Here is a 16,053-nt window from a genome sequence, read left to right as displayed (position 1 = left end):
TCTGTTCCAAAATTTTAAATGTACTCCAAGGTTTCTTTGCGTGGTCTAGGGTTTTTTTTAAGGTCGCTAGAAATGCTTGTGATATTTTGTGGTTTATGTGAGACCAACTGGCATGATGGGGCAGGGAAGAGCGATGGTGGAGGCTGAGGCTCTGTGGGTGCCCCACCCTGATAAGCAGCAGTGATGCTGGTTTCAGAAGAGCAACACTGTCCCACTACACCAGCCGCTCCTTAATACAGTGGTACCTCGGGTTACATACGCATTCCGCTAACCCAGAAATAGTGCTTCAGGTTAAGAACTTCGCTTCAGGATGAGAACAGAAATCGTGCTCCGGCGGCGCGGCAGCAGCAGGAGGCCCCATTAGCTAAAGTGGTGCTTCAGGTTAAGAACAGTTTCAGGTTAAGAATGGACCTCCGGAACGAATTAAGTACTTAACCCGAGGTACCACTGTATTACCAAAAATCATAACACAGGAGGAAATAAATAAATGACTCTCCCATACAGGAAATCTATATTGCATTAACAGTGGTACCTCGGGTTACAGACGCTTCAGGTTACAGACGCGTCAGGTTACAGACTCCACTAACCCAGAAATAGTACCTCGGGTTAAGAACTTTGCTTTAGGATGAGAACAGAAATCGTGCTCCAGTGGCGCAGCGGCAGCAGGAAGGCCCCATTAGCTAAAGTGGTGCTTCAAGTTAAGAATAGTTTCAGGTTAAGAACGGACCTCCAGAACGAATTAAGTTCTTAACCTGAGGTACCACTGTACAGTGCTGCCACGCCGCCAAAGCACGATTTCTGTCCTCATCCTGAAGCAAAGTTCTTAACCTGAAGCACTATTTCTGGGTTAGCAAAGTCTGTAACCTGAAGCATATGTAACCCGAGGTACCACTGTACTATTTACCATATTTTTCGCCCTATAGGACGCATTTTTTCCCCTCCAAAAATGAAGGGGAAATCTGGGTGCGTCCTATGGGGCGAATGCAGGCTTTCGCTGAAGCTTGGAGAGCGAGAGGGGTCGGTGCGCACCGACCCCTCTTGCTCTCCAGGCTTCAGGAAGACATCCGCAGCCTAGGCAGCCCTGCGGGAGTTCCCGCAGGGCTGTCTAGGCGGTGGATAGCAGCCTGCTTCCCGGAGCACCGGGCGCGCTGAAAGCAGAGCGCCCGGCGCTTCGGGAACACATCCGCAGCCTAGGCAACCCTGCGGGAGGTTCCGCAGGGCTGTCTAGGCTGCGGATAGCAGCCTGCTTCCCGGCACGAGGGGCGCCCTGAAGCAGAGCGCCCCTTGCGCCGGGCAGACATCCGCAGCGTGGGGAGCCCTGCAGGAGTTCCCCGTAGGGCTCCCCACGCTGCGGATAGCAGCCGGGCAGACATCGGCCAGCCCCACAAGCTTGGGGGACAGCAGGGAGGCACAGCGCCGCCATCCCGCTGTTCCTCAACCTGGTTCGGTTTCCCCGACCTGGTTTTTTGGGGGAAATAAAGGGAATTTTTTCCCCCTTTATTTCCCCCACAAAAAACTAGGTGCATCCTATGGGATGGAGCGTCCTATGGGATGAAAAATATGGTAGATAGATAGATAGATAAATGATAGATAGATTAGATAGATAGATGATAGATAGATAGATAGATAGATAGATAGATAGATAGATAGATAGATAGATAGAGTGCCTTTTCCACAGGGCAACATGCATGCTGTCAATCATCCCACCCACATTTTACATTTACCACAACCCTGTGAGGTAGCTGACGCTGAGAAAGTTACTTGTTCAAGGTTACCCATATAAGAGTTCATCAGAGGAAGTGGATAATAAAAATATGGTAACCTTCAGCTACCAGTATAATAATCCTTGGAAAGTATTATATTAGATCTCATAAATAATGGGAAACGATTGTTCCAACAAATTAATAAGCGTGTTCTTTAGGTTATGCACAATATACTTTGTGACAGCTTGTATTCACAGATATAGTTACAGCCTAGAGTTATCTCAACAAATTTGCAGCATGTTACAATCTAATATGTATTTCACCTATATAGCCTCCATTCATTTCAACATCACCACTTCCCCACCTCATGTAGAAAGCAGGGTTTGTGGGCTGTCAACTTTTTGACCAGAATCAGTTTTGAACTGTTCTAATGTTCTTTGAGTTAAATATTACAAGTAACTTGAAGAAATACTTGACTGTTGGCTCAATAACAACCTTTTCAAATCTGTTTTTTTTTTATGTGTCCTTTTAGAGATTTAAGGGGAAATAAGTTTGAATGTGACTGCAAAGCCAAGTGGTTGTTTTTGTGGTTAAAGATGACCAATTCCACTGTTTCTGATGTCCTGTGTCTTGGTCCAGCCGAATTTCAGGACAAGAAGTTAAATGATGTCTCAAGTTTTGATGACGAATGCACCACTACAGGTATATTTCATAGCAAATGAATAATGAGAAGTCTGAGCTATGCAAGTCCATGAACCAAGAACGCTGATAAGGTGTTTTCCCAGACTGCTATTCTGCTAGCATTGACAAAAATGTCCTATTTTTAATTGTCCCAGTTTATTATTTACATGGTAAGTGATGACAGATTACCGTATTTTTTGCACCATAACACTCACTTTTTTCTTCCTAAAAAGTAAGGGGAAATGTCTGTGCGTGTTATGGAGGGAATGCCTACGGGTGGCATGCCTACGGATTTTCCTCCTCTAAAAACTATGTGCGTGTTATGGTCGGGTGTGTGTTATAGAGTGAAAAATGCGGTAGTTAAAAAGCTAATCCTTATTTCTCAGAAATCCACTCCTTTGTGTGTAAAATGTTCTCCTTCTACCTAATTCTTAATCTTCTCCTACATCCCTGCTTCCTGACACCTTCTGTTCTGTTGTTTTTCTGAAACACTTACTAGTACAGTGGTACCTCGCAAGACGAATGCCTCGCAAGACAAAAAACTCGCTAGACGAAAGGTTTTTTCGTCCGCGATTTGCCTCGCAAGACGAATTTCCCTATGGGCTTGCTTCGCAAGACGAAAACGTCTTGCGACTTTGTTAAGCCGTTTAAACCGTGCTTCGCAAGACGGAAAATTCGCTAGACGGCAAAAATTGCGGAACGAATTAATTTCGTCTTGCGGGGCACCACTGTAAGGCCTAGTAAGCCTTACTTCTGATTAAGCATATGTAGTATTGCACTGTTAGAATGGATTTGTCTTCCTGGATCTGCTCAGACAAAGGAAGGTAAGACAAGACTAATGGTAGAATTAAAGGTTATGGACAACATGGCTCTGTTGGCAAAAACCGTGATCTAGTGTCTCATTCCCAGTAGCATGTAGTAACACGATTACCCTGTGTCGTCACTTCACCACAACTGTATATTTTCCCTCTCTTGCTAGTGGCAGCTAATGTAGAGAAGCGGAGTGGGGAAACAGTTTAGGGACCGCATGCTGTGCGATGCGTCTCGCACAGGACACAGGGGAGAACTAAATATAGACAGTGATGTTTTCAACACCAGCCCTGTGTCCTTCTGTCACATCTAGTTCAACTTTAAGTTCTCCGTTTTGCTAGTATGAACCTGGATTCAAAGAATGGGCAGCTTTTTCTCCCTGCATGTGAAGTCAAAGCTTCAAGTGCCATTTAATTAATAATAATAATAATAATAATAATAATAATAATAATAATAATAATGGGATGCGGGTGGCGCTGTGGGTTAAACCACAGAGCCTAGGACTTGCCGATCAGAAGGTCGGCGGTTCGAACCCCCGCGATGGGGTGAGCACCCGTTGCTCAGTCCCTGCTCCTGCCAACCTAGCAGTTCAAAAGCACGTCAAAGTGCAAGTAGATAAATAGGTACCGCTCCGGTGGGAAGGTAAACGGCATTTTCGTGCGCTGCTCTGGTTCGCCAGAAGCGGCTTAGTCATGCTGGCCACATGACCCGGAAGCTGTACGCCGGCTCCCTCAGGCAATAAAGCGAGATGAGCGCCGCAACCCCAGAGTCGGTCACGACTGGACCTAATGGTCAGGGGTCCCTTTACCTTTACTACTACTACTAATAATAATTTATTTGTACCCTGCCCATCTGGCTGGGTTTCCCCAGCCACTCTGGGCGGCTTCCAACAAAAGATTAAAAATACATTGAAACTTCAGTGATTAAAAACTTCCCTAAACAGGGCTGCCTTCAGATGTCTTCTAAATGTCAGGTAGTTGTTTAACTCTTTGATTGTGTGCAGCAGGCACACAAACCCACAAGAACTCCTGAGTGTGGGGATCCTCCTCTCTTTCACATGCATGCATGTCTCTTTTAATATTACGATACCAGCAATAGTAGAATAGCAGAGACATCACCTTGCCAACAAAGGTCCGTATAGTTAAAGCTATGGTTTTCCCAGTAGTGACGTATGGAAGTGAGAGCTGGACCATCAAGAAGGCTGATCACCGAAGAATTGATGCTTTTGAATTCTGGTGCTGGAGGAGACTCTTGAGAGTCCCATGGACTGCAAGAAGATCAAACGTATCCATTCTTAAGGAAATCAGCCCTGAGGGCTCACTGGAAGGACAGATCGTGAAGCTGAGGCTCCAATACTTTGGCCACCTCATGAGAAGAGAAGACTCCCTGGAAAAGACCCTGATGTTGGGAAAGATGGAGGGCACAAGGAGAAGGGGACGACAGAGGACGAGATGGTTGGACAGTGTTCTTGAAGCTACGAACATGAGTTTGACCACACTGTGGGAGGCAGTGGAAGACAGGAGCGCCTGGCGTGCTCTGGTCCATGGCGTCACGAAGAGTCGGACACGACTAAACGACTAAACAACAAAGAATAGCAGCACACCCCCCCCCATAGAATAGTAGAAGGAAATTCTTGGCAAGTCATTCAAATACCATGGACATCAAAAAACTCTCCCTGCCCCCCCCCCCATTTGTTCAGGTTTCATAATGGCAAAGGGCTTTGTGCTCTCCGGCATTACAAAAGCAAACTGTCAGAGCTGAGAAATCTTGTTTAGGGGGCGATATAAAAGTAGATTAGTCTTACTATAAACTCCCAAGACAAAATGCGAAATGCAAGTAAGGAGGCAGGAAGATTTAAGCACTCAGTGGGAAATCTTAAGAGTTCCAGAAAATGTACCAAAAGTAAAGACTGAAATAAACTGACATCAAAATGAGAAAGGATTGAAATTTCCCTGGAGTGTATGAAGAAAAAGTGTATATGCATAGGCAAAGCCTGTTGCTATTGGTATGTCTTTACTTTTTGTAGAGGACCATGGTTTGTTGTTGTTTAGTTGTTTAGTCGTGTCCGACTCTTTGTGACCCCATGGAGCAGAGCACGCCAGGCACTTCTGTCTTCCACTGCCTCCCGCAGTTTGGTCAAACTCATGCTGGTAGCTTCGAGAACACTATCCAACCATCTCATCCTCTGTCGTCCCCTTCTCCTTGTGCCCTCCATCTTTCCCAACATCAGGGTCTTTTCCAGGGAGTCTTCTCTTCTCATGAGGTGGCCAAAGTATTGGAGCCTCAGCTTCAGGATCTGTCCTTCCAGTGAGCACTCAGGGCTGATTTCCTTCAGAATGGAGAGGTTTGATCTTCTTGCAGTCCATGGGACTCTCAAGAGTCTCCTCCAGCACCAGAATTCAAACGCATCAATTCTTCGGCGATCAGCCTTCTTTACGGTCAAGCTCTCACTTCCATACATCACTACGGGGAAAACCATAGCTTTAACTATACGGGCCTTTGTTGGCAAGGTGATGTCTCTGCTTTTTAAGGACCATGCTAAGGCCATGAAATTATTATCAGTGGTGTATCAACAATGGTAAACTAACTGTTGCGTGTTTAGTAGAGTTACAGCTTCTGTCATTTACTTCTCCAGAAGTGTGTAGTCATTATTTTGAGTTCAGTGGGGGATGTGCATAAATACTGGTGACTGTTAGATTTCACATGATGGTGTGAAGATTCTTTACTAACGGGTCTTCTGCATTGACCGGTCAACATGCCTAGTCTTCCAAATGCTGTTGAGGTGTATGTACAGGTAGACAATGTCAACCAGAAAGTATGTATACTGGTATGTCAACATAAATAGGAGATTGGGCCTGGCTGTTGCGCAGAACTGACACAAATGCCGTGCTTATTCGCTGAACCATGTTTGAAACATTTCTGATACTTTCACATTCTCTAGCATTTGCTGACCGTTATCTTCACTCACCAGGCCATGTGTAAAATTCCCTGTTGATGCTGTCGATTGGTGCACATTCTCCTAGTGCCTTCCTGTGAATGTGCACAATCACCCGTGTTTGTATACATTCACCAATTCACTGATGCTGTGTACCTAGTTTGAGGCCGTAGTTAAGATCATATTCTGTGAGTTGCGATTCTCTGGTTCAAGACCTGACTCAACCATGTGGGATGTCTTTAAGCAAGTAACTATCTCTCACCCAAGGGGCGCGGGTGGTGCTGTGGGTTAAACCACAGAGCCTAGGGCTTGCCGATCAGAAGGTTGGCGGTTCGAATTCCCGCAATGGGGTGAGCTCTCGTTGCTCAATCCTAGCTACTGCCAACCTAGCAGTTCAAAAGCACGTCAAAGTGCAAGTAGATAAATAGGTACTGCTCCGGCGGGAAGGTAAACAGCGTTTCCGTGCGCTGTTCTGGTTCGCCAGAAGCGGCTTAGTTGTGCCGGCCACATGACCTGGAAGCTGTACGCCGGCTCCCTCGGCCAATAAAGCGAGATGAGCGCTGTAACCCCAGAGTCGGTCATGACTGGACCTAATGGTCAGGGGTCCCTTTACCTTTACCTCTCACCACCACTACTGCTCATGGGCATAATATATTGGCCTACTATGCTGTTAGGATTATGGAAAAGTGGGGAAAGTAGTATCTAAATACTAAAAAAATTATTGTTTATATTTACTCCATGTATTGTAACCTGTAAATATCACACAGCAAACTACAGGCTGGTGGCTTGTAGTCTTTGGTGGGTTGAAACTTGCATAGTAACTGACCAAAGGCTTTTTGAACATGGTAGTCAGAGGGGCATCATCCAGCCACACAGCTGATCAACAGCTACACATGAGAATGTTGGATAAAATCAGCGAAATGTGTTCTAGTTTTCAAAACAACTGCAGGTGAAGGAAAATGCTGAGAAAGCAAAGCAATTCTATTAGTGAAGGAACAATCTGATGGCCCACCTCTAGAAAGGAAATGCATTTTTTAATAGAGTGTTCCAGCAGTGTGAAGTGAAATTCTTTAGAATCCATACTGTGAAACAAATTGCTGGGATGCCCTCCTTTGCTACTGACTTCTGTCATTTCAGAGCAAACTGGATACATCATTTAAGACTTTCCTTTTCAGTCCCCCCCCCAAAAAAAGGGTAGAATCACCTGTATATATTAGTTAATTCAAAATTTCATAGCTTTAAGACTTACAAGATACTGTAGGTATCAGAAACCAGAAGAGGCACAGAGGATATAGTCACAGAAAGGCACAGTGTGTGGAAACGTGTGTCTTTTAGCACATAATATATCATTGGAGTTAAGACCAAAATTATGTAGGACATTGTCAGACTCATGTCTTTAACTGTGCAGGTCTGCTTCTGATCAGGTGAAAGTGACTTCAAGTGAAAAAAAAGGAGTAAGGTAAAGGTAAAGGGACCCCTGACCGCTAAGTCCAGTCGTGGCCGACTCTGGGGTTGCGGCGCTCATCTCGCTTTATTGGCTGAGGGAGCCGGCGTACAGCTTCCGAGTCATGTGGCCAGCATGACTAAGCCGCTTCTAACGAACCAGAGCAGCACACAGAAACGCCGTTTACCTTCGCGCTGGAGCAGTACCTATTTATCTACTTACACTTTGACGTGCTTTTGAACTGCTAGGTTGGCAGGAGCAGGGATCGAATAATGGGAGCTCACCCCATCGCGGGGATTCAAACCGCCGACCTTCTGATCGGCAAGTCCTAGGCTCTGTGGTTTAACCCACAGCGCCACCTGCGTCCCCCCCAAGGAGTACATGGGTTTAAATTCATACTTCATTCTGCTGTTTCCCCCCCGAAGACTGTTCCCCAAAGTAATTTTTCCAAGCCAGGGTTTTCCAGAGAGAAATCAGCACAACGTGTCTGTTTTATGTTTTCTGCCGTGTTCAACTGTAACATTTTTGTTGTTTTTAATTACAAACATTTCTTTTCAGATTTTGTGGTTCATCAGATTTTACCCTACCAGTCAGTTTCAGTGGACACATACCACTCAAACAATGACGTGTATGTCGCCATTGCCCAGCCCAGCATGGAAAATTGCATGGTGCTAGAATGGGATCACATTGAGAAGAACTTCAGGAGTTATGACAACATTACTGGTAAAAATGAACACATAATTCTTATTTGTTATATTACTTAATTGATTATTAGTGCCTTTTTTTTTAAGTATCCGAGTATCAGGAAAAAATGCATATTGAAAAGAATATCTCTTGCTGATCTCTGCTGAATTTAGGTTGGATCCATTGAAAAATAAAAAATAGTTTAGTCTAGTTCACTAACAAAATGGTTATCATTATGATGGATAGAATATGAGTTAATATATTGCAGGATCCTCAGAGGGTCACAAGATGCCACACTCTAGTTTGACCAAGAAATGGAATGCAAAGCAGAGCTATGCAGCAATAAGTAAACTTGATTCTTCAGTATGGAGTACAGTAACACTATAGACCAAAGCAGATGAAATGTTAGAGATCAAATCTCTTTTAACTCTTAAAAAAACAAAAAGCAACCCTCAGCATCAGAGGTGGGGGGGATTAAATTCAAACCTTGGAAATTAAGATAGGGGGTATTAACTCTGCCATATTTTTTCTCAATATAGGGGGGCAGGGCTTCCAGACTGTCACTATTTTGGGGTGGGAGTCAATCATAAACTGGCAAATTCAGGGTATGCAATTAAAGTTGATGGGCATTTTTATGCAACAACCCAGCTTGACCAAAATACTGGATATATATTTTTGCTATAAAGGAAGTGAGACAAAGATTCACTGGACAGTGTGGAATAATGTTTGCTTTGACACAATGTCATCTGACCTCCCCATAAGCAAATTAGAACGAATGCTCATCAAATAGCCAATGTCATCTAATCTCCCTGCAATTAGAGGTAGTGCCATCGCAGTCTTAGAGAGACAGCCCCAAATATTGTTGTTTGGCCCTGCCTAGAACAACCAAGCATTCTTTGCCCCCTCTTATCTTGAGTCCTCCTCCTGAAGGTTTGAGCTGGGTGTTTTTTGGTCTCCAACCAAATCTTCATGTTCCCTTATACAAACACTTTCCTCGCACCTGTGAGGAGATGAACAAAATTGTTGCTTAGAATTGTAGTGTTGGAAGGGACCTTGAGGATCTGTGCTGGTCCCGGGGGGGGGGGGTACCGTGCGGCATGGGCCGTGTCCGGTCCAAGGCTGAAGAGGGGTCCAAGGCAGGGAGTCGGGCGTGGTCAGGAACTCTGGCAGAAAGCAGGACAGGGTGCCGGCAGAAACAGGTAACCAACGATGTTGCTCCCGCAACCTGGGACTGGGTGGGCTGGCCTTTATCTCCTCTGAGGCATAGGGTGGCCCCGGTCCACAGGTGACTCGCCTCTCCTGGCCTGGAGGCGAGCACTCCTCCTGCGAGAACTTAGTTCCCTCTGCCTCTCTGCCCTGAGCCTCTGCAGCTCCGGAGAGGCTGGAGGGTTACTGGACCCAAAGGCAACCTCACCTTCACCTGACAGGGCTGGGAGAGGAGCACCTGCAGGCAATAGGTCCTCCATCACCTCCGGAGCCAGCGCGGATTCAGCTGGTGTCTGCTCCTGAGGATCCGGCACAGGTGAGGGCCCTTCAGGTTCAAGCCCCTGCCCCGGCTCAGCCGGCCCTGGAGGCAGGGACTCCTGTGCAGGCTGGGATTCCTCAGGTTCAGCCTCTGAATCAGATTCCCAGGCCATCACAGGATCATCTAGTCGAACCATCTGCAATGCAGGAATATGTAGTTGTCCTATACGGGGACTGAACCTGCAACCTTGGCATTATCAGCACCACGCTCTAACCAACTGAGCTATCCAGGCTGATGCGCTTGAGAAGAATGAATCGCAAGCCTTTGTAATGAAAGATGCTCCATTGCATTTATTCATTGACTTCTCTCACTTCATAGGATTCTATCTATTTGGCAAGCAGGAATCCACAATGGCCAACTCAAAATGTTAGTCAATCACTTGCTGCCCCTTTCTTCCTCCCATTTCCACCTTAAGACATGATGATGATGTTTTCTTCAAATCTTCTCCTTCCCTTCCCATTCTATTCTCCCTCTTTACACATGACAGCACAAAACAAGCTCCATGTTACTAGTTGCTAGATAATAAATGACAGTATGATGCTTATTGAACTGCATTAGGTCTGATTATGATAAACAGGCCTGTTAGCATGCAAGAAACTGTTCCAATTCACTGTCATTCCCCATGCTCCTGGGGACACCTCTGCCAAAAAATCTAGACTCTGAGCTAAAGCAGGGAGGTCTGAACTGATCTATCCTTTTATGTCTTAACTAGACTTTAGGGCAGAGATGGGGGAAATTGTTACTCATGAGCAACCTTCTGGGAGCCTTATGCCAGTAGAGAGTGGGACCAGAGGCAAAAGTAGATGGAGCAATGGGTGTGTACAGTACAGCAGGCAACACAAATGTCATGGGTTTACTTACACACACACGCACGCACACACACACACGCACACACACGCACACACACACGCACACACACACACACACACCCTCTCTTCATCCTCTATCCAAGGAAGCAATAAGTATTATTGCTGTTTAAGGACAGATTTCAGCCAAGCCAAATACTCAAAGATGGCTATAGTAAGGGGTGTAGCTTAGGGCTGTATAGAGAGATTTGAGGGCTGCATTCAGCTCCCCATCCCTGCTTTAGGGGACTGTTGGGACACATCCCTCAGAAGGGTGGAGTAAGCATGGACCAATGGTACCAAATAGTATGGGAAACAGCCCTACTAGAAAAATTAACCAATAAACTGAAACTGACACGGGGACAAACAGAAGAAGACGCCTTTACCCCGGTATGGCTCCCCTTTATCACATACACAGCCCAACAAGACAATGACAATAATCCACCAACAGCATACAAATCAATATGGCTAACCTGATCCAAAACACCCACCCACCCCACTCACACACGAAAACAAAGATCACCACAGCCAATCACAAACAAACAACCACACCCTAGGCCAACCCCAACCTCTCTCACCACCAAAGGATCACAAGTGAACAGGACAAGCAACGCTGACACCAAACCCTACATACATTAAGCAAAATAGTAACATCGCCACCCGACCCCGACCCCACCCATCTTCCCTCCCTCCACCCCTTCTCTTTTTTTCTCCCCCTAATGTCTCAACAAATGAAACGGATTTGTAAAAATGTTACATGGAAAAAATACGAGGCATTACACTTACTTCTGTAAAACAAGAAAATATTTAATAAAAATAAAAATAAATACATCACAGAAGGGGTGTAGCCCAAGACCACCTCTAGTACATCATACGTACATCAGAAGGGATGGTCTAAAACAAAATCCTGAGTCTGTTGTTTATCTCCTGTCTGCCAGGTTACCATCCTGGCCACTCTTTTGTTATGATAACTACCGGTACTCAATTCCTGAATCCAGGCCACAGGCGCACCCTATTCCAGGGGTCAGCAAGGCTTATCGGGCACGCCAGATCACTCCCACAGAGATCCTCTGTGGGCTGGGCCAGCAATGCCGGAAATCGCATCTGCGCATGTCTGCGGCGCTGCGAATTGCTTTTGCGCATGCCCAGATGCCGGAAAGCGCGCATGCACAGAAGCGATTTCCAGAGCCACAGAAGAGAGTCCCTGCGCTGCGCTAAGTCAAACTACTCTTAGCCTCTAACCAAGCATGCTACATCACTATGCACAAATGCAACCAAGATGTCCCAATTAAAAGGGACAATTTTTCCAGATGATACCCCCTCCCCTCACTTGACCCCACCTCTAGCTTTGAAAGAGAAGGCACAATGACCACAAGGCACTTCAGACAATCCACCCTGTAATAGAAGGAGACCCTTTTCTCACCAGGTTCCTGTATCCTGAACCAAAACTCACCCTCATGGAAAAACTCTGGTTCTAGACAGCACAGCACCAGAAGAGGCAAGTTGGAGAAAACTTCTCCCCTGCCAAAGGTTCTCACTGAGCTGTATTAGATGCTCTAGCTCAACCTCACAGTGGTTTTGCTCCCAGAAGATCTGTGGTCTCATCCTGACAAAGAGTTTTTAAGAGGTTGACACTGCATTCCTATGAATGTCTACTCAGAAGTAAAACCTGTTGAGTTCATGGAACTTATTCACAGGTAAGTGTCCAGGATTGCAACCAAGGAATTGTTCAGCACTGCCTGTTTGGTGATTCTCAGCTCATATTTTCACTGACCTTTCACTTGAAAAAAACAAATACAAAACATCATGTTTGTTGTTTGTTCAAGTTAGTCAATTTATGGTGTTTAGGTGAAATTTTTTTAAAATGTTGGGTGTTGTAGAAAGATGATGTTCCCCTTAGCAAGGACAGGAAGTAGGTTGCTGTATGGATAGGACATTTTAAGGGTCAAATCAAGTCTATTTCAGCATGGCTGATTCTTTCAAAGAAAGGGTTTCTTGTTGATCAGCAGCAAACACTCAAGGTTGTTAAGGCTGAAAGGCTACTATGCTGATTTTTAAAATCTGTAAATGTAGCAGTCCTTTCGCTTAGTAGCTCTGCACCAGTCACTAATGCTCTTATGCTCTCAAGAGGTGTTTCCAAGACTACTTTGGTGGATGCCTCCAGTCACAACATTTACTGGAAGGACCAGCAAAAATTATTTAAATGAGCTAACAACAGGAGGGATCCATAAATATGACTGGCAGAGTTGACTCCAGTATTCCTTGTTTGGGACTTCAAGAACCACATGGGTTGGGATATAGCCTGGTAAACTATCATCGATTGGGTATGCTCAGGCTACGGCTCCCTGTACAGCAGATGGGAAACTTGTGGTCCTTCAGTTTTCAGGCTACAATTCCAAGATCCCTGAACGTTGGCCATGTTGGCTGGGAATGATAGAGGGCTACAGGTTCACCATCTTTCCTCTACAGGCACAGAAGTTACTCTTTTTTTGCTGTAAGTATTAGGAATCTGGCCTCTTGCCTTTACCTGATCAACAGAGGAATAATTTGACCTTCCTGCATTTCAGGCTCTGGCTACCAGCTCAAGCTACAGAGTTTTCTAAGAACCTTAGCTTGATTGCCTAGATCAGAGATGAGGAGTCTGTAGCCCTCCAGATGATGACAGACTCCAGTTCCCATCAGCATAATGACTGATGGTCAGAGATTATGGGAGTTGTACTCCAGCAACATTGTAAAGATCTATCTTTTTGCCCTGGCTTTCACTGACCCTTAAGATTGTTTTTAATTCCTAGAACTGCTACTTTAGATGCTTTCATACTACTGTTACACTACTGATTTTATGTTGTATTCTTGTTTTAATGATGTACACCAAGTAGATATTAGTTTTAAAATATTAAGTGGTTTTTAAATGCTTTTAAATAAATGAATAAATAAATAAAACAAATGGAGGGCCCGCTCTAGATTTTGATATAGCTGTCCAGAGCATCAGACTGACCCAAACATTTCTCCAGTATTGAAGTTTTTAGCCCTACCAACATCATATTCCATTGGGTCCTATTTAATGCTGACAGTGGTGTATTTCAGATCTTCAGAGGCAAGGTTAATAAGGTATTCTCAGTAGAAAGAAACATGGTCTCTTCATAATTGTCTTGACTGCCTGGATTATGTTGGTTTCATTCAAAAACAATGATGAATTGGTCAATATATTGTTTAAAAGATTTAATTGTACTCTGCTGATATTGCTACTTTGTTTGAGCCAACAGGTCAGTCCATAGTGGGATGCAAAGCTATCTTGATTGATGATCAGGTTTTTGTGGTGGTGGCTCAGCTTTTCGGTGGCTCACACATTTATAAGTATGAGGAAGGCTGGACAAAGTTTGTCAAATTCCAGGACATAGAAGTTTCCCGCATTTCAAAGCCGAATGACATAGAACTCTTTCAGATAGAGAGTGAAACCTTTTTTGTCATCGCAGATAGCTCAAAAGCTGGTCTGACGACAATTTATAAATGGAACAACAAGGGATTCTACTCTTACCAATCCTTGCATGAATGGTTCCGGGACACAGATGCTGAGTTTGTTGATATAGATGGAAAATCTCATCTAATCCTGTCAAGCCGCTCACAGATTCCCATTATCCTTCAATGGAACAAAAATTCCAGAAAGTTCCTCCCACACAGTGAGATACCCAACATGGAAGATGTGCTGGCTGTGAAAAGCTTTCGAATACAGGACAACCTGTACCTCTCACTTACAAGATTTATAGGCGACTCCAGAGTAATGAAGTGGAATAGCAAACAGTTTGTGGAAATCCAAGCTCTGCCTTCCCGGGGTGCTATGACCCTTCAGCCGTTCTCCTTTAAGAATCATCACTACCTAGCCCTGGGAAGTGACTACACCTTCTCCCAAATATTCCAGTGGGATAATGAGAAGCAGCTCTTCAAAATATTCAAGGAAATCTACGTGCAGGCACCTCGTTCGTTCACAGCTGTGTCAACCGATAGAAGAGATTTTTTCTTTGCTTCCAGCTTTAAAGGCCACACGCAAATATTTGAACACATAATTGTTGACTTGAGTTTATGAAGGAGCTGTGGGAGGGAGGTGGGAGGGGGCAACTCATGTACAGTGACATTTTCACATAAAAACAAATCAAAAGGACGGATTACTCATTTCCTGAAGGTAGGACGTGCCTGTGGCATTAGTCAGGAGTTTTCTGAACTTTATAGAAGTTTGCATATTTAATCAGGGATCGCATTAACTTGGTTAAATGCATGCCATGCCCATTTTACCATTGGTGAAGACACTTTAAAGCCTATAATTACGCAGGAAAAGTGTGCAATGCATTAGAGTTAATTCTAACACATCGACAACATTGATGTAAAATCGAGAATGGAGATGGGAAACCAAAAGAGGCAGGATAGCCATGCGTAGAAAGAAGAGGAAATATCTCCAGTGTGCCAATCCTCCTGTGAGCTGATCTTGGCAGAAACCATATTTACGGACTAACTCAAAAAGCTTGTTTGGGATTTGTAAAAGTTAGCATCAAGATGAAAATGCTGTTGCATCGTCTTTGCTTCATGCTGGTCAAGGAAGGCTGCAAGAAAAGGACCTCTGCTCTTTGGCCTCTGGAGCAACTGTGATAGAAGAAGCCTCTAGAGAGCCCTGTCTTTTCAATGCTCAGTCTGATTTAGGGGAGGAGGAAAGAGTGGACATGTGATCTGTTCCCTAAATCTCTCCCAGGCGGCTAGTTCACAGCAGCTCCACATTCAGGACTTCATCTGAACTAATCCAACCCACCTCTGCTCATATTTATGGCCTGGCCACTTGTTTTGGAAGGCATACAGCTGCTGCAAACCCACACCTCTCAGATGTTTAGTAAAAGAAGCAAGTGGTGTGATGCCACCACATCCAGCATTTCCTACTCCCCATTTTTTTTTACGTTGGCTTTTCCCTCACATGGACAGTTGATTTCACTGGGACAGAACTACACGTGTGCTTCATTCTCCTATTGAAAGACTTGCTGCTTATCTGTGGCAGGATCATGCCCTGTTAATTCTGCCTAATTCCTTTCATTTGCTTCCTGATTACTTTGGACAAGGCTCCCAAGATGCCACCACGAGAACTGGTGTTTTGGTCATTTTCATTCTATTGGCCAATTTATGCTTTCAGTTTGTTTAATGCATGCTTAAGAGAATCTCCCGTGCAAAGCTCACACAATCTGAACGGCCTTTTCATTAAAATGTGGACCGCCTGATCAGGTGACAGGGCCACAGAGGTGAAGACTGCGTGCAAGAATCAGCTCAGCTTTCAGCTGTTAAACATTCCGAGATTTACTGTAAAAAGGTTTTGTTTGCATTTAGTTCCCCATATTAAAACAGTGAAATGCAAAGCTGTACGGACATTGAGTGGTTTCAGGATGATGGGGTGG

At 44.7% G+C, this 16,053-nt stretch overlaps 1 protein-coding gene across 1 annotated transcript in view; it reads left to right on the top strand.

The window, feature by feature from the left end:
- The window catches only part of LGI2 (leucine rich repeat LGI family member 2), a 30,480-nt gene extending 14,898 nt beyond the window's left edge, over positions 1-15,582 (top strand). Inside the window, exons 6-8 of the mRNA XM_081207776.1 lie at positions 2,236-2,405; positions 8,132-8,296; positions 13,891-15,582. Coding sequence (XP_081063902.1) covers positions 2,236-2,405; positions 8,132-8,296; positions 13,891-14,708 — 1,153 coding nt within the window. The 3' untranslated portion in view covers positions 14,709-15,582. The remainder of the gene's footprint in view (positions 1-2,235; positions 2,406-8,131; positions 8,297-13,890) is intronic.
- The last annotated feature ends 471 nt before the right edge of the window (positions 15,583-16,053 follow it).

The sequence above is a fragment of the Podarcis bocagei genome (genome assembly GCF_964188305.1).
Source record: "Podarcis bocagei genome assembly, chromosome: 9".
NCBI classification, from domain to species: domain Eukaryota; kingdom Metazoa; phylum Chordata; class Lepidosauria; order Squamata; family Lacertidae; genus Podarcis; species Podarcis bocagei.
The sequence above is the reverse complement of the archived record's forward strand: the minus strand, read 5'-3'. Positions and strand labels throughout refer to the sequence as shown.